Source organism: Phyllobates terribilis, unplaced genomic scaffold (genome assembly GCF_046119375.1).
Source record: "Phyllobates terribilis strain yellow unplaced genomic scaffold, ASM4611937v1 Scaffold_67__1_contigs__length_7525285, whole genome shotgun sequence".
Classification (NCBI taxonomy): domain Eukaryota; kingdom Metazoa; phylum Chordata; class Amphibia; order Anura; family Dendrobatidae; genus Phyllobates; species Phyllobates terribilis.
The window spans coordinates 2,262,501-2,281,119 of record NW_027362827.1 but is presented as its reverse complement, the minus strand read 5'-3'; the positions used below and the strand labels follow the sequence as shown (position 1 = coordinate 2,281,119).

At 48.2% G+C, this 18,619-nt stretch overlaps 2 protein-coding genes across 2 annotated transcripts; both read right to left on the bottom strand.

Annotated features, from left to right (window-relative positions):
• Positions 1-2,599: 2,599 nt before the first annotated feature.
• On the bottom strand, positions 2,600-13,674 carry LOC141194302 (uncharacterized). Its single transcript, XM_073662214.1, has 6 exons — positions 13,635-13,674; positions 13,425-13,541; positions 4,091-4,224; positions 3,786-4,004; positions 3,460-3,689; positions 2,600-2,745 (listed from the first exon to the last, which is right to left on the bottom strand). The coding sequence occupies exons 1-6, from the start codon at positions 13,638-13,640 to the stop codon at positions 2,627-2,629; spliced, it is 825 nt and encodes a 274-aa protein (XP_073518315.1). The 5' UTR covers positions 13,641-13,674; the 3' UTR covers positions 2,600-2,626.
• A 364-nt stretch (positions 13,675-14,038) lies between these two features.
• On the bottom strand, positions 14,039-17,780 carry LOC141194303 (uncharacterized). The gene is made up of 5 exons (XM_073662215.1): positions 17,702-17,780; positions 15,819-16,053; positions 15,618-15,731; positions 14,620-14,935; positions 14,039-14,179 (listed from the first exon to the last, which is right to left on the bottom strand). Exons 1-5 carry the CDS (start codon positions 17,778-17,780, stop codon positions 14,039-14,041), a joined length of 885 nt encoding a protein of 294 aa, XP_073518316.1.
• Positions 17,781-18,619: the final 839 nt, after the last annotated feature.

The following is an 18,619-nucleotide window of genomic DNA, read 5'->3' as shown; positions in this document are numbered from 1 at the left end:
AGTCGAGATGTCAGCACTGGAAAATGGGTAACCTCATTTAGTAGACATGGGCCGCCTGGTCAGAGGGGGATCACGGCTCTCGGGGTGCTGCTCCTCGGTACAAGATGCTTTTCACTTAGGATATCATTCCCTGGAAAGCTGACGGTCCAGTCTACAGAACGTATATCTCGGATTGTTTATCGGACCCACGGTTCCGGAAAAATCCAGGTGAAAGTGAGATAGGGAAAGCCATTGATTCCCACCATTGACTTAACATGGTGCTGGGGGTGCCCTCTTCTCCGAGCCACCAGAAACCGCAGGAGGTATAAATGAAAAAGCTGCTTAGTGAATATTGAAGCCAAGAGGATTATCTAAATACATCTCTGTCCGTTTGCAGTCTGCTCCCTTAGCTGCTGAGATCTGCCCCCCAAAGTCGGAGGAGCATTTTCAGATGCAGATCTTTAGAGTGAGACTTTGATAGAATGTGCCAAATACGGCACTCACTATCACAGACTCACACTTAGCATTTACCAGGTAGGGGTGGCTCGCTTCTTGGGGCGCTGCTCCTCAGGGAAATGGCATACATACAAATGTGAGGAGTCCCTTGAAAGGGGAGAGCGAGTGCTACAAAGTGTTTATCTCTAATTCTCTATTGGGCCTTCAGAACCGTAGCAAACAGTACCAATTTTAGACTTGTATTGTACTGGAACCACTTTTGCTATGAACAAGTGCCACCACTCATTGTGTAGTTCTACTTGAGCTCTGTACACACTGTATGTTTGGGCCATCTTGAACCTTCACAAGTCGAGATGTCAGCACTGGAAAGTGGGTAACCTCATTTAGTAGACATAGTATAAGCCACATACGGCCCTCACTCTCAGTCTCCCATTGAAAAATAATTTACCCTCAATCAAGGTTAATATTAGGCCGGTGATTTTCTTCACGATGCGTTCAAGACCCTGGAAAGATAATGGCTGCGAGATTTAGGATTTTCTTGTAAACATGGATCTCCCTGCCAATTTTTAGCGTGAGATTTTGTGAGATTGAGTGTTGTATATGGCACATACTATCAGTCTAACATTAATAAATGACCTACTGTCATGGCTGCATTGCTGTCTGTGGCCTATGGATGTTGTGAGTGACAGCTCAGCCGTCCTATGTATTCTGGAGTGTGCTGGGCTGTCAGCATTATGAGTGACAGCTCTGCTGTCCTACCTGGTTCAGTCTCTGGGTGTTTCCACCTGGTTTTTCAGCAGTGTTTGTTGCAAACAGATGCAGAAACCTTGCAGAAAGTTCAGCAGATAGTCAACGTGTGCAGAAAGTGATGTCCCATGGACTGAAGCAGCAGGAGGAACGAGTAGCAGTAAGTATTCATATATATATTTTTTAAATCAGTATGTGGTGCCCATATTACTGCAGGACTGTGGCTGTTTTATACCCTTATGGGGGCTGCACTATACTTTAAGGACCATGGGGGATGCATTATATTGCATGAAGGACCATGCTTATACTATATGGAAGGCTATGTGGGTTATTATATTTGGAAGATATGGGGTCCATTATACTGTATGTAGGTCCATTTTACTGCATGGAGGGCTGTGTTGGGGTCACCATACTTTGAGTTAGGAGTTGAGGTGAGGGTCATTATACTGTGAATGTGGAGGAATTCACAATGGGGTTATCATACTGTGGTTGGGGGGCACTTTTGTTGGCAGCATACTTTATGGGGAGAATGAAAGAGAAATCTAGGACTTAAAGGGGTATTTCCATCTCCAAGATCCTATCCCAATATGTAGTAGGTGTAATAGTAATGTTAGCAAATATCTCCAATTATAAATGTAGTATATTTTTTCTGATTCACTAGGTCTCTTTCCTCATGTGCAGGACCTTAGGTATCCATAGTTACGTCCAAGGATAAAGACAGATAGCTAGTTGCTAGTGGTCGTAACCATGGATACCTAAGGTCCTGCGATGCCTGCACATGAGGTAAGAGATAGTGAATCAAAAATACTATACTACATTTCTAATTGGAGAAATCTGCTAATATTACTACACCTACTACATATTGGGATAGGATCTTGGAGATGGGAATATCCCTTTAAGCAGGAGGAAAATTACTGTGTAAAGGCTGAAAAGTTGTGAGATCTGCTCTTCTGTGACCCAGACAGTAATTTAAGTTTTGTTTTTCCTCCCCCACCCTCTTTTTTGGGGGTGGAGGTGGTGGCAATTAGAAGTTCTGCTATGGGGCCCCATGATTTCTATGTACACCCCCAACAGCAATGAATGCTTGTAGAGTTAGATATTTGAAAAAAGCAAAAAGTGGGACATGGCTTTAAGGCTTTTGGGCTGATGTTGCACATTTGATTGACTGGTAATAATATGACTTCTTGTACTTAATGCTGTTCTGCTCCCATTTACTAGACACTTGCACTGTCCCGGATTAATATCACCCAACCTATTAAATCTTCATTTTTAGATACTCGGTTTTTGAACACCTTTTGCTTACTAAACTGTATATGAACATGTGTACCCATAAACAAATGAATCATGAAATAAAAAACTTCATTTTGCTTTATTTTAGGTAGAAAAAGGTCCACATTCATTTCATTCTTCATCAATCATCAATCCTTCTTTTTCATTCTCCGGGTCATCTTTTCCTCCATTGCAGCAATATGTCTTTCGCTCTTGGCACGTTGTTTTTCCATCTCTGCTTCCGGATGCATTCATTCACCTCCTCTTCTTCTGCTCTTATGTCTTCAAACAATCCTGTTGAGAAAATGTCAAAAAATGTATTAATATGGTAATGTGATATAGATACTAAACAATGGTTATTACATGTGTCTTGATTAGATGGGTTAGATACACAGCTCAACAGTGTCACATAGGATAGGATTAGATACACAGCTCAGAAGAATGTATCATGCAGGATAGGATTAGATACACAGCTCAGAAGAATGTATCATGCAGGATAGGATTAGATACATAGCTCAGAAGAATGTATCATGCAGGATAGGATTAGATACACAGCTCAGAAGAATGTATCATGCAGGATAGGATTAGATACACAGCTCAGAAGAATGTATCATGCAGGATAGGATTAGATACACAGCTCAGAAGAATGTATCATGCAGGATTTGATTAGATACCCAGCTCAGAAGAATGTATCATGCAGGATAGGATTAGATACCCAGCTCAGCAGACAGTATTACACAGGATTGGAGTAAATACATGGCCCAGAAGGGAGTATCAAACAGGATAGGATTAGATACCCAACTCAGCAGATAGTATTACACAGGATTGGAGTAAATACATGGCCCAGAAGGCAGTATCAAACAGGATAGGATTAGATACACAGGTCAGAAGAATGTATCATGCAGGATAGGATTAGATACCCAGTTCAGCAGACAGTTTCATACAAGATTGGATTATAAAATTGTGTGGGATTAGATACATGGCAGAGCAGCCATTTGAACATCTTACCGATGATATAGTCCACACGCATTGTGTGCTGTGTCTTCCTCCACCGATCATAAATGTGTCGCCCATGCCTTTCAGAGGCTTCAATACACTTTTTTAGCGATGGGAACTCCTTCTCTAAAGTTACTGGATATTTTGTTTCAAATCTTTTAAATTCTTCATCCTTGGAACTCAAAGGAGGAAGAGAAGAGTCTTTATGGTTCTCGTTCACACAGTCCACTTCCATTGCAGCGCTGTAAAATATAAATGTTTTAGTAACAGATCACATAAGAATAGTCAACCTGATGCAGCGAGGCTGGAGACAACCGCACCACTATTCACATACTTACCTTGATGTTGAAGCTTCCTCTTGAATTTTTCGGGTCAAGTTTGATGCTCGGATCAGCATGTCCATAGTGTTTTCCCGATAAACGCGCTCCGCAGTACTGTTGCTATGTGCCAGATACTTTGAAAAGTGATCTTTATCAATACTTTCTTTACAATTTGCAGCGACAAATGTTTCTGCCACCCGTCTCGCTATCTGGCTGGTTACTGGCTTCAATCCAAATCTGTATAATAAAAGAAAATTAAGTTAATCATCTTATTATGACCATGTAGACTTATTAACTAATAGTTTCTATTTTAAAATACATACTTGGTATGAAGTCTTGCAACATCATTTGAAACATTGTAGATTTTTTCTCCAGATGATGAAATAAAAAATCTCTTATTTTCCTTGTTTGGCTTCAAGAATGTGGGCCTCACTTTATCAAAGTAGATATCAAACCACTGGAATAGAAAATGAAAAAGAAATAAAATAAAGAACGACAGAGAGAGAGGGGGCACAGAGAGAGAAAGGGGGGCACAGAGAGAGAAAGGCATACAGAGAGAGAGGGGGGCACAGAGAGAGAAAGGCATACAGAGAGAGAGGGGGGCACACAGAGAGGGGGCACAGAGAGAGAAGGGGGGCACAGAGAGAGAAAGGCATACAGAGAGAGAAGGGGGGCACAGAGAGAGAGGGGGGCACAGAGAGAGAGGGGGCACAGAGAGAGAGGGGGCACAGAGAGAGAAAGGCATACAGAGAGAGAGGGGGGCACAGAGAGAGAAAGGCATACAGAGAGAGAGGGGGGCACACAGAGAGAGGGGGCACAGAGAGAGAGGGGGCACAGAGAGAGAAAGGCATACAGAGAGAGAGGGGGGCACAGAGAGAGAAAGGCATACAGAGAGAGAGGGGGGCACAGAGAGAGAAAGGCATACAGAGAGAGAGAGGGGAGCACAGAGAGAGGGGGCACAGAGAGAGAAGGGGGCAGAGAGAGAGGGGGGCACAGAGAGAGAAAGGCATACAGAGAGAGAGGGGGGCACAGAGAGAGAGGGGGGCACAGAGAGAGAAGGGGGGCACAGAGAGAGAAGGGGGCACAGAGAGAGAGGGGGGCACAGAGAGAGTGGGGAGCACAGAGAGAGAGGGGGGCACAGAGAGAGAAGGGGGGCACAGAGAGAGAAAGGCATACAGAAAGAGAGGGGGGCACAGAGAGAGTAAGGCATACAGAGAGAGAAGGGGGGCACAGAGAGAAAGGGGGGCACAGAGAGAGAAAGGCATACAGAGAGAGAAGGGGGGCACAGAGAGAGAGGGGGGCACAGAGAGAGAGGGGGGCACAGAGAGAGAGGGGGCACAGAGAGAGAGGGGTGCACAGAGAGAGAAAGGCATACAGAGAGAGAAGGGGGGCACAGAGAGAGAAAGGCATACAGAGAGAGAGGGGAGCACAGAGAGAGAGGGGGGCACAGAGAGAGAAGGGGGGCACAGAGAGAGAAAGGCATACAGAGAGAGAAGGGGGGCACAGAGAGAGAAAGGCATACAGAGAGAGAAGGGGGGCACAGAGAGAGAGGGGGGCACAGAGAGAGAGGGGGCACAGAGAGAGAGGGGGGCACAGAGAGAGAAAGGCATACAGAGAGAGAAGGGGGGCACAGAGAGAGAAAGGCATACAGAGAGAGGGGAGCACAGAGAGAGAGGGGGGCACAGAGAGAAAAGGGGGGCACAGAGAGAGAAAGGCATACAGAGAGAGAAGGGGGGCACAGAGAGAGAAAGGCATACAGAGAGAGAAAGGCATACAGAGAGAGGGGGCACAGAGAGAGGGGGGCATACAGAGAGAGAAGGGGGGCACAGAGAGAGAAAGGCATACAGAGAGAGAAGGGGAGCACAGAGAGAGAGGGGGGCACAGAGAGAGAAAGGCATACAGAGAGAGAAGGGGGCACAGAGAGAGAGGGGGGCACAGAGAGAGAGGGGGACACAGAGAGAGAAAGGCATATAGAGAGAGAGGGGGGCACAGAGAGAGAGGGGGGCACAGAGAGAGAAAGGCATACAGAGAGAGAGGGGAGCACAGAGAGAGAGGGGGGCACAGAGAGAGAAGGGGGGCACAGAGAGAGAAAGGCATACAGAGAGAGAAGGGGGGCACAGAGAGAGAAAGGCATACAGAGAGAGAAGGGGGCACAGAGAGAAAGGGGGGCACAGAGAGAGAAAGGCATACAGAGAGAGAAGGGGGGCACAGAGAGAGAGGGGGGCACAGAGAGAGAAAGGCATACAGAGAGAGAGGGGGGCACAGAGAGAGAGGGGGCACAGAGAGAGAGGGGGGCACAGAGAGAGAAAGGCATACAGAGAGAGAGGGGGGCACAGAGAGAGAGGGGGGCACAGAGAGAGAAAGGCATACAGAGAGAGAGGAGAGCACAGAGAGAGAGGGGGCACAGAGAGAGAAGGGGGGCACAGAGAGAGAAAGGCATACAGAGAGAGAAGGGGGGCACAGAGAGAGAAAGGCATACAGAGAGAGAAGGGGGGCACAGAGAGAAAGGGGGGCACAGAGAGAGAAAGGCATACAGAGAGAGAAGGGGGGCACAGAGAGAGGGGGGCATACAGAGAGAGAGGGGGGCACAGAGAGAGAGGGGGCACAGAGAGAGAGGGGGGCACAGAGAGAGAAAGGCATACAGAGAGAGAGGGGGGCACAGAGAGAGAGGGGGGCACAGAGAGAGAAAGGCATACAGAGAGAGAGGGGGGCACAGAGAGAGAGGGGGGCACAGAGAGAGAGGGGGCACAGAGAGAGAGGGGGGCACAGAGAGAGAAAGGCATGCAGAGAGAGAGGGGGGCACAGAGAGAGAGGGGGCACAGAGAGAGAGGGGGGCACAGAGAGAGAAAGGCATACAGAGAGAGAGGGGGGCACAGAGAGAGGGGGGCACAGAGAGAGAGGGGGCAGAGAGAGAGGGGGGCACAGAGAGAGAAAGGCATACAGAGAGAGAGGGGGGCACAGAGAGAGGGGGGCATACAGAGAGAGAGGGGGGCACAGAGAGAGAGGGGGCACAGAGAGAGAAAGGCATACAGAGAGAGAAGGGGGGCACAGAGAGAGAGGGGGCACAGAGAGAGAAAGGCATACAGAGAGAGAAAGGCATACAGAGAGAGGGGGGCACAGAGAGAGAAAGGCATACAGAGAGAGAAAGGCATACAGAGAGAGGGGGGCACAGAGAGAGAGGGGGCACAGAGAGAGAAAGGCATACAGAAAGAGAGGGGGGCACAGAGAGAGAAAGGCATACAGAGAGAGAAAGGCATACAGAGAGAGGGGAGCACAGAGAGAGAAAGGCATACAGAGAGAGAAAGGCATACAGAGAGAGGGGGGGCACAGAGAGAGAGGGGGCACAGAGAGAGAAAGGCATACAGAGAGAGAAAGGCATACAGAGAGAGAGGGGGGCACAGAGAGAGAAAGGCATACAGAGAGAGAAAGGCATACAGAGAGAGAGGGGGGCACAGAGAGAGAAAGGCATACAGAGAGAGAAGGGGGGCACAGAGAGAGAGGGGGGCACAGAGAGAGAGGGGGCACAGAGAGAGAGGGGGGCACAGAGAGAGAAAGGCATACAGAGAGAGAGGGGGGCACAGAGAGAGAGGGGGCACAGAGAGAGAGGGGGCACAGAGAGAGAGGGGGGCACAGAGAGAGAAAGGCATGCAGAGAGAGAGGGGGGCACAGAGAGAGAGGGGGCACAGAGAGAGAGGGGGGCACAGAGAGAGAAAGGCATACAGAGAGAGAGGGGGGCACAGAGAGAGGGGGGCACAGAGAGAGAGGGGGCAGAGAGAGAGGGGGGCACAGAGAGAGAAAGGCATACAGAGAGAGAGGGGGGCACAGAGAGAGGGGGGCATACAGAGAGAGAGGGGGGCACAGAGAGAAAGGGGGCACAGAGAGAGAAAGGCATACAGAGAGAGAAGGGGGGCACAGAGAGAGAGGGGGCACAGAGAGAGAAAGGCATACAGAGAGAGAAAGGCATACAGAGAGAGGGGGGCACAGAGAGAGAAAGGCATACAGAGAGAGAAAGGCATACAGAGAGAGGGGGGCACAGAGAGAGAGGGGGCACAGAGAGAGAAAGGCATACAGAAAGAGAGGGGGGCACAGAGAGAGAAAGGCATACAGAGAGAGAAAGGCATACAGAGAGAGGGGGGCACAGAGAGAGAAAGGCATACAGAGAGAGAAAGGCATACAGAGAGAGGGGGGCACAGAGAGAGAGGGGGCACAGAGAGAGAAAGGCATACAGAGAGAGAAAGGCATACAGAGAGAGAGGGGGGCACAGAGAGAGAAAGGCATACAGAGAGAGAAAGGCATACAGAGAGAGAGGGGGGCACAGAGAGAGAGGGGGCACAGAGAGAGAAAGGCATACAGAGAGAGAAGGGGGGCACAGAGAGAGAAAGGCATACAGAGAGAGAAAGGCATACAGAGAGAGGGGGGCACAGAGAGAGAAAGGCATGCATAGAGAGGGGGGCACAGAGAGAGAGGGGGCACAGAGAGAGAAAGGCATACAGAAAGATAGGGGGGCACAGAGAGAGAAAGGCATACAGAGAGAGAAAGGCATACAGAGAGAGGGGGGCACAGAGAGAGAAAGGCATACAGAGAGAGAAAGGCATACAGAGAGAGGGGGGCACAGAGAGAGAGGGGGCACAGAGAGAGAGGGGGCACAGAGAGAGAAAGGCATACAGAGAGAGAAAGGCATACAGAGAGAGAGGGGGGCATAGAGAGAGAAAGGCATACAGAGAGAGAAAGGCATACAGAGAGAGAGGGGGGCACAGAGAGAGAAAGGCATACAGAGAGAGAAAGGCATACAGAGAGGGGGGCACAGAGAGAGAGGGGGCACAGAGAGAGAAAGGCATACAGAAAGAGAGGGGGGCACAGAGAGAGAAAGGCATACAGAGAGAGAAAGGCATACAGAGAGAGGGGGGCACAGAGAGAGAAAGGCATACAGAGAGAGAGGGGAGCACAGAGAGAGAGGGGGCACAGAGAGAGAAGGGGGGCACAGAGAGAGAAAGGCATACAGAGAGAGAAGGGGGGCACAGAGAGAGAAAGGCATACAGAGAGAGAAGGGGGGCACAGAGAGAAAGGGGGGCACAGAGAGAGAAAGGCATACAGAGAGAGAAGGGGGGCACAGAGAGAGAGGGGGGCACAGAGAGAGAAAGGCATACAGAGAGAGAAAGACATACAGAGAGAGAGGGGGGCACAGAGAGAGAAAGGCATACAGAGAGAGAAAGGCATACAGAGAGAGGGGGGCACAGAGAGAGAGGGGGCACAGAGAGAGAAAGGCATACAGAAAGAGAGGGGGGCACAGAGAGAGAAAGGCATACAGAGAGAGAAAGGCATACAGAGAGAGAGGGGGGCATAGAGAGAGAAAGGCATACAGAGAGAGAAAGGCATACAGAGAGAGAGGGGGGCACAGAGAGAGAAAGGCATACAGAGAGAGAAAGGCATACAGAGAGAGGGGGGCACAGAGAGAGAGGGGGCACAGAGAGAGAAAGGCATACAGAAAGAGAGGGGGGCACAGAGAGAGAAAGGCATACAGAGAGAGAAAGGCATACAGAGAGAGGGGGGCACAGAGAGAGAAAGGCATACAGAGAGAGAGGGGAGCACAGAGAGAGAGGGGGCACAGAGAGAGAAGGGGGGCACAGAGAGAGAAAGGCATACAGAGAGAGAAGGGGGGCACAGAGAGAGAAAGGCATACAGAGAGAGAAGGGGGGCACAGAGAGAAAGGGGGGCACAGAGAGAGAAAGGCATACAGAGAGAGAAGGGGGGCACAGAGAGAGGGGGGCATACAGAGAGAGAGGGGGGCACAGAGAGAGAGGGGGCACAGAGAGAGAGGGGGGCACAGAGAGAGAAAGGCATACAGAGAGAGAGGGGGGCACAGAGAGAGAGGGGGGCACAGAGAGAGAAAGGCATACAGAGAGAGAGGGGGGCACAGAGAGAGAAAGGCATACAGAGAGAGAGGGGGGCACAGAGAGAGGGGGGCATACAGAGAGAGAGGGGGGCACAGAGAGAGAGGGGGCACAGAGAGAGAAAGGCATACAGAGAGAGAAGGGGGGCACAGAGAGAGAGGGGGCACAGAGAGAGAAAGGCATACAGAGAGAGAAAGGCATACAGAGAGAGGGGGGCACAGAGAGAGAGGGGGCACAGAGAGAGAAAGGCATACAGAGAGAGAAAGGCATACAGAGAGAGAAGGGGGGCACAGAGAGAGAGGGGGCACAGAGAGAGAAAGGCATACAGAGAGAGAAGGGGGGCACAGAGAGAGAGGGGGGCACAGAGAGAGAGGGGGCACAGAGAGAGAGGGGGGCACAGAGAGAGAAAGGCATACAGAGAGAGAAGGGGGGCACAGAGAGAGAAAGGCATACAGAGAGAGAAGGGGGGCACAGAGAGAGAAAGGCATACAGAGAGAGAAGGGGGGCACAGAGAGAAAGGGGGGCACAGAGAGAGAAATGCATACAGAGAGAGAAGGGGGGCACAGAGAGAGGGGGGCATACAGAGAGAGAGGGGGGCACAGAGAGAGAGGGGGGCACAGAGAGAGAAAGGCATACAGAGAGAGAGGGGGGCACAGAGAGAGAGGGGGGCACAGAGAGAGAAAGGCATACAGAGAGAGAGGGGGGCACAGAGAGAGAAAGGCATACAGAGAGAGAGGGGGGCACAGAGAGAGGGGGGCATACAGAGAGAGAGGGGGGCACAGAGAGAGAGGGGGCACAGAGAGAGAAAGGCATACAGAGAGAGAAGGGGGGCACAGAGAGTGAGAGGCATACAGAGAGAGAAAGGCATACAGAGAGAGGGGGGCACAGAGAGAGAAAGGCATACAGAGAGAGAAAGGCATACAGAGAGAGGGGGGCACAGAGAGAGAGGGGGCACAGAGAGAGAAAGGCATACAGAAAGAGAGGGGGGCACAGAGAGAGAAAGGCATACAGAGAGAGGGGGGCACAGAGAGAGAAAGGCATACAGAGAGAGAAAGGCATACAGAGAGAGGGGGGCACAGAGAGAGAGGGGGCACAGAGAGAGAAAGGCATACAGAGAGAGAGGGGGGCACAGAGAGAGAAAGGCATACAGAGAGAGAAAGGCATACAGAGAGAGAGGGGGGCACAGAGAGAGAGGGGGCACAGAGAGAGAAAGGCATACAGAGAGAGAAGGGGGGCACAGAGAGAGAGGGGGCACAGAGAGAGAAAGGCATACAGAAAGAGAGGGGGGCACAGAGAGAGAAAGGCATACAGAGAGAGAAAGGCATACAGAGAGAGAAAGGCATACAGAGAGAGGGGGGCACAGAGAGAGAGGGGGCACAGAGAGAGAAAGGCATACAGAAAGAGAGGGGGGCACAGAGAGAGAAAGGCATACAGAGAGAGAAAGGCATACAGAGAGAGGGGGGCACAGAGAGAGAGGGGGCACAGAGAGAGAAAGGCATATAGAGAGAGAGGGGGGCACAGAGAGAGAGGGGGGCACAGAGAGAGAAAGGCATACAGAGAGAGAAAGGCATACAGAGAGAGGGGGGCACAGAGAGAGAAAGGCATACAGAGAGAGAAAGGCATACAGAGAGAGAGGGGGGCACAGAGAGAGAGGGGGCACAGAGAGAGAAAGGCATACAGAGAGAGAAAGGCATACAGAGAGAGGGGGGCACAGAGAGAGAAAGGCATACAGAGAGAGGGGGGCACAGAGAGAGAGGGGGCACAGAGAGAGAAAGGTATACAGAGAGAGAAAGGCATACAGAGAGAGAAAGGCATACAGAGAGAGGGGGGCACAGAGAGAGAGGGGGCACAGAGAGAGAAAGGCATACAGAGAGAGGGGGGCACAGAGAGAGAGGGGGCACAGAGAGAGAAAGGCATACAGAGAGAGAAAGGCATACAGAGAGAGAGGGGGGCACAGAGAGAGAGGGGGCACAGAGAGAGAAGGGGGCACAGAGAGAAAGGGGGGCACAGAGAGAGAAAGGCATACAGAGAGAGAAAGGCATACAGAGAGAGGGGGGCACAGAGAGAGAAAGGTATACAGAGAGAGAAAGGCATACAGAGAGAGGGGGCACAGAGAGAGAGGGGGCAGAGAGCGAGGGGGGCACAGAGAGAGAAAGGCATACAGAGAGAGAGGGGGGCACAGAGAGAGGGGGCACAGAGAGAGAGGGGGCAGAGAGAGAGGGGGGCACAGAGAGAGGGGGGCATACAGAGAGAGAAGGGGGGCACAGAGAGAGAGGGGGCAGAGAGAGAGAAAGGCATACAGAGAGAGAGGGGGGCACAGAGAGAGAAAGGCATACAGAGAGAGAGGGGGGCACAGAGAGAGAGGGGGCACAGAGAGAGAAAGGCATACAGAGAGAGAAGGGGGGCACAGAGAGAGAGAGGGGGCACAGAGAGAGAAAGGCATACAGAGAGAGAAAGGCATACAGAGAGAGGGGGCACAGAGAGAGAGGGGGCACAGAGAGAGAAAGGCATACAGAAAGAGAGGGGGGCACAGAGAGAGAAAGGCATACAGAGAGAGAAAGGCATACAGAGAGAGGGGGGCACAGAGAGAGAAAGGCATACAGAGAGAGAAAGGCATACAGAGAGAGAGGGGGGCACAGAGAGAGAAAGGCATACAGAGAGAGAAAGGCATACAGAGAGAGAGGGGGGCACAGAGAGAGAGGGGGCACAGAGAGAGAAAGGCATACAGAGAGAGAAGGGGGGCACAGAGAGAGAGGGGGCACAGAGAGAGAAAGGCATACAGAAAGAGAGGGGGGCACAGAGAGAGAAAGGCATACAGAGAGAGAAAGGCATACAGAGAAAGAAAGGCATACAGAGAGAGGGGGGCACAGAGAGAGAGGGGGCACAGAGAGAGAAAGGCATACAGAGAGAGAGGGGGGCACAGAGAGAGAGGGGGCACAGAGAGAGAAAGGCATACAGAGAGAGAGGGGGCACAGAGAGAGAAAGGCATACAGAAAGAGAGGGGGGCACAGAGAGAGAAAGGCATACAGAGAGAGAAAGGCATACAGAGAGAGGGGGGCACAGAGAGAGAGGGGGCACAGAGAGAGAAAGGCATATAGAGAGAGAGGGGGGCACAGAGAGAGAGGGGGGCACAGAGAGAGAAAGGCATACAGAGAGAAAGGCATACAGAGAGAGGGGGCACAGAGAGAGAAAGGCATACAGAGAGAGAAAGGCATACAGAGAGAGAGGGGGGCACAGAGAGAGAGGGGGCACAGAGAGAGAAGGGGGCACAGAGAGAAAGGGGGGCACAGAGAGAGAAAGGCATACAGAGAGAGAAAGGCATACAGAGAGAGGGGGGCACAGAGAGAGAAAGGCATACAGAGAGAGGGGGGCACAGAGAGAGAAAGGCATACAGAGAGAGGGGGCACAGAGAGAGAGGGGGCAGAGAGCGAGGGGGGCACAGAGAGAGAAAGGCATACAGAGAGAGAGGGGGGCACAGAGAGAGGGGGCACAGAGAGAGAGGGGGCAGAGAGAGAGGGGGGCACAGAGAGAGGGGGGCATACAGAGAGAGAAGGGGGGCACAGAGAGAGAGGGGGCACAGAGAGAGAGGGGGCAGAGAGAGAGGGGGCACAGAGAGAGAGGGGGCACAGAGAGAGGGGGCACAGAGAGAGAGGGGGCAGAGAGAGAGGGGGGCACAGAGAGAGGGGGGCATACAGAGAGAGAAGGGGGGCACAGAGAGAGAGGGGGCAGAGAGAGAGAAAGGCATACAGAGCTGTAATATACTTACGCTTTCCTCTTCTTTAGTTAAAATGACTGTTGCCACCTGATTTGCCGCTGTCTTGTGCTCATACACAGTGATACCTACATGATCCTTTTTAGTTATTCTATCTTTCCACTCATCGACCTGTAAGATCAAAAAACAACATACATTAATTTAAAAAAACACAACCCTCCATCATTCATTTACATAAGCAATACAAAGCTGAAAGCTCCTAACCGTCATATGCTGAACGACACCAGGTCTCTGCAGCTTTCTGACAATGATAAGTGCTTCCAAATACTGAAGAATTGTCAGTTTTTCGTCCACATGTAGATTTCCCCCTTCTTTTGCCAGCCTTAAGACGTGCATAAAAGTAGGTTTTGCAACTGTCAGGATGTTTTCTAGCTGCTCCGGTGTCTGAGTTCCATATCTCAAACATTTCTGTCTGTGAAAAGAAATAGGAATGAGAATGGATATTGAATGAATGAATACGTAATTGAAAAATGTGTTTTAGACCAGTTTTTTCACTTACTTCTTTGCCACATTTTCTTTAGATATCCCTTTGCTGATCCTCTTTTGGAACACACCCAGTTGATCAACGAAGATACAAAGTGCATCATAGACCTTCTTGTCTTTGTGTATCAGATCAGTGGAGTCTGATGAGTGTTGCCAATTTCCAGAAGCTTTGAAAAATATTCATTAGTCTTCTGGATGTTAAAAACAAAGTCCATTGATGGCTTATCATTGTCCATAAAATACAGGAGACGAGCAACATTCTCGGCCTGAAAATTATAATTTAAAATATAATTAATAATAATGAAACCATGACTTATAAATTAAATAATGAAAAACTGCTTAGGTTCTGAGGTAAACACAAGAGCTTAAAGGCCCCAATGCAAAGTATGGTCACCCCATCATAATTTACTGATATATATACTATACATATACATATACATATAGTGAATAACATAGGATCATGGATGTATACTGACTAGCTGTGATCTGTGATACCCCAATATATGGCAGTACAACCAGTTCATATATAAATGCTTACCATGAATATACACTGACTAGCAGTATATAGGGGTGGAGAGTGATTGGTTACACTGCCATATATAGAGGTATAACCTGTCTGTGTATATCCATGGTGATCCCAGATATAAAATAACTGGCTGTCCTGCAGTATATAGGGGTGCAGTATTATTGCTGCTAGTTTTCTTACCTCCTGTTTGGGCCGCTGGACGGATAGGGTATTTGAAAGGTAGTTTACAAAGCCGGAGAGAAGTTCTGCCTTCAGGGAGTGCTTCATATACATGTTAGAATCTGACATTTTTTTCCTCAAGGAGTTGCTCCATAAAATCTTGGGTTCACTTGCTTTTGTCTCCAGTGATGAGTTTTCCTTTTCTTCTTCTTCAGGTTCACATTCAGATGCCATTCCTGTTTCTTCAGTTATTTTTTCATCAGTGTCTTCTTCATCTGAATACATTATCCTGATATCATCCTCTTCCTCTGTAATTACAGTGTTGCATGTTTGTGGGCTGTGACAAAATAAGAAACAAGTTAAAGGTACATTTAAAACAAATGCATCAGACATTTATGTCTGACTGTGATGAGCATAATGTTGTTTTATCAGCATATTGATACTGCGCATTTTCAATTTATATATTTGGCATATGTTAGTATGAGACATGATATATAAAAATTTGGAGTCACTAATATATTCATCTTATTTTCTGATATATGCTGTAATTAGAGTGATTACCATGAAAATGGAATTTATTATGTGCAATATATCAATAAAAGTTGCTGAAGAGGGAAGGGATTAATATAGTTCAGGGGTGGGGAACCCTCGCCCTCCAGCTGTGGGAGAAGTACAATTCCCAGCATGCCTCAACTGCTGCAAGCTGCTAGGGCATGCTGGGAGTTGTAGTTTTATAACAGCTGGAAGGCCAAGGTACCCCACCCCTGATATAGATAGATGGGAACTTAAAATGGGAAAAAAACTAAATAGAATTTAAACAATTGTATTTGTCCGTTCACCTCTGCCCCATTTTAACATTATGTTTAATAAACCTTGATGTCCTTTGGACAGGAGCGCCTATGTGTTTCATACTAAATGTTTTATTCAGACATTTGTAAAAGACTATAACCATTTCTATCTATGTACACACAGATCTATTTCTAGATATGAATGAGTCTTGGAGATAGAATGTCACTTACCATTTCTTTTTATATCCAGGGTTAATTTCTTCTCTACATGGCGCGTCTTCTTCACCAACAGTCTGTATTCTTTCCTGGATGCTTGATGCTTCTGTGCTTTTAAAACCGTTATTCCTGAAATGACCAAATGCACAAATTATTATTAATCATTTTTTTTTACTTGTTATAAAAGGGAAACATTATAGATTCTACATGACAAACCTTGGCAGAAGAGGCTTATTGTAGATTATAAATCCACGTCCCTCAAGGAATTTAAGGACACTATCCAGACATTTGCTATCACACACCAGGTTGGAAACCTCTCTGTAGTCAATGGCGATTCCTTTGGAAGCTACGGCCACCAAGTTGTTTTTTGCTTTAGCAAGTGTTGCCTTTATTTCATCTTCGCTGCGGAGCTTCATGCATTTTCTGCGCAGATGAGTAGACAGGATATTATCTGTTTTGAAACAGATAGGGCAGGTCATTGGAGTCCTATTGTGCCTGTTTAAAAATACATAAGAAAAGAATTTCATCTACTTAGAAAGAATTCTGCATGACATTGGTAAGCAAAGGATTATGAAAAGTCAATCTACTTACACTGCTGATTCCATATCTGCTTCCGATGTGTCTAGAGTTGAGTAAAGCTTTCCAAAAAGCTGCTGGAGTCACCCTACAAGAGGCCAAAAACACAGAAAAATGACCAGAGACCAGTATCAGAAAGAGCTGAGAGCCAGATTCCCAAAAGTGATCTGAAAAAGTGTCCTCAGAAGCTGACTTATATACAGGAGGGGGCCATACCTTCACCAATTAGATTGCTCCCTTAAAAGTCTTTTAATTCATGGCTTAGTTTTACATCTGTTATGAATGAGTCAGATGTCAGACTGTCTGTGTGTATCCTAATAGATAATTAAAGGTATATAGTGTCCTTGGCAATTAAATAAATGTTAATTAATAAAGCACAAGTTTAAAGAAGTGGTGGTGTAAATGCTGGCCAGTATTTGTCTATGAGTGTGAAAAGCAAATAAAAGTGTGAAATTCAAATGTTACATTTGAGTTGCTACTGTTGCACTATTCAGGTGTGAAAAGTACATTGCATGGCTGGCTCCGGCCTACTCTCTACCATATAAATATAAAATACCATGACACCTCAGTTTATCCAGGATAAAGTGTCAAAGCATAATGCAGGGCTCAATTGAGGGATAATACTCACAAGTAAACAAGGTTTTCAGCATAGCATTAAACCCCATCCTATGCTGAAAACCTTGTTTACTTGTGAGTATTATCCCTCAATTGAGCCCTGCATTATGCTTTGACACTTTATCCTGGATATACCATGGTTGATTAAGGCTAATTATAAAATCTTCTTCATAATTTAGATATAGTCCAGTCATTTGGGTCTTGACTTATATACTATATATAACTAATACTTTGTGTTGCAACTCTAGCTATTTCTTGATACTTTGTTACAAGGACTATCCCTTTATGTACTGTAATGGTCTTAAGCCTAATATTAAACCGATATGAGATATGGGCCATGTTTTAGGATATCTATTATTGATATATACATTTGTAATTTATACAAAAGGGTTTTTGCAATTGGTATTGGAAGGCTTCTGTTTCCTAAATGACCTTATATGTGATAATTTTTAAATTACCTTAATAAAAATATTTTTATTCATTTATTTATGTATCTTCCTTGAGCTTGAGCTTATGTGGCTCTAGTCTTGGTGTTGTTTGAAGGTATGTATCTACATAGATTTAATGTTATTTTATTATAATAATTTAATATGCTTATTTTCTAATTCTTGATTCATTGTATATCTCCAGGCAACCTTCCATTGAAGAGGCTCAGTCTGAAGGTGAAGTCAGTGAAGCGGCTATGCAAGTTCAATTTATTAGCAGTGTAAAGGCCTTGGACGTCTACCAATTAGCTTTGCAAGATGGTGATGTGAGCGGTGGTGACAGCACATTTCATATCGTGATCAGCCTGGTTTCTGCATTGACTTGTGAAGGTAGCTGGCACACATCATGCCCTTGCTCCCTTGACAATCTGATGCTGTAACCAGGTGCAGCTTGAGGCAGCACCAAGCAGGTTCCATCCTCACCTGTGTGCCGCCAATAGTTTCTGGGTCCCCCAGGCTTCTGTAGTTCTTCATGTTCATAAAAGGGTATGGCTGACATCATAGTGGGACGTCAGCCATGTCCTATCATGGACAGGAGATAGGACTTTACATACTACTTTAAATTTGCCATAAATTGCTGTGGTCTGTGTTGTGTATTTTAAAAGCAATTAATGACATAGAAACATGTCTGAAAAAGGCTCATTAATTGATGTAGTAGAAGTATGTATGTATGTCGGACCTGGGGAGGGAGATGCAAAGCTGTATGTATGTCGGGCCTGGGGAGGGGCATGCTGTATGTATGTGTGTCAGACCTGGGGAGGGAGATGCAAAGCTGTATGTATGTCGGGCCTGGGTGGGAGATGCTGTTTGTGTGTATGTCGGACCTGGGGAGGGAGATGCAAAGCTGTATGCATGTCGGGCCTGGGAGGGAGAAGCTGTATGTATGTATGTCGGACCTGGGGAGAGAGATGCAAAGCTGTATGTATGTCGGACCTGGGGAGGGAGGTGCTGAGATGTGTGTCGGACCTGGGGAGGAAGGTTCTTCGCTGTGTCGGACCTGGGGAGGGAGATTCTGAGTTGTGTGTCGGACCTGGGGAGGGAGGTGCCGTACTGTATGTCGGACCTGGGGAGGGAGGTGCTGAGATGTGTGCCGGACCTGGGGAGGAAGGTTCTGCGCTGTGTCGGACCAGGGGAGGGAGATTCTGAGTTGTGTGTCGGACCTGGGGAGGGAGGTGCCGCCCTGTGTGTCGGACCTGGGGATGGAGATGCTGTGCTGTGTGTCGGACCTGGGGAGGGCGATGTGAAGTAGACTATACTGCATTCTACTATTTCTTTTTAAAGGACACTATAGCAGATTTATCCTAAACCTCCCCCTATACAAGCAGCTAATTAACATTCAAT

Coding starts and splice junctions, on each gene's coding strand:
- LOC141194302 (XM_073662214.1), bottom strand. Junction 3,690..3,785: donor GAGGAAGCTTCAACATCAAG/GTAAGTATGTGA, acceptor TATATTTTACAG/CGCTGCAATGGAAGTGGACT. Junction 2,746..3,459: donor GCGTGTGGACTATATCATCG/GTAAGATGTTCA, acceptor TTTTCTCAACAG/GATTGTTTGAAGACATAAGA.
- LOC141194303 (XM_073662215.1), bottom strand. CDS start 17,780: ATGATGTCAGCCATACCCTTTTATGAACATGAAGAACTACAGAAGCCT. Junction 16,054..17,701: donor AAACTATTGGCGGCACACAG/GTGAGGATGGAA, acceptor GTTTCAAAACAG/ATAATATCCTGTCTACTCAT. Junction 14,936..15,617: donor CCTGGATATAAAAAGAAATG/GTAAGTGACATT, acceptor ATTTTGTCACAG/CCCACAAACATGCAACACTG.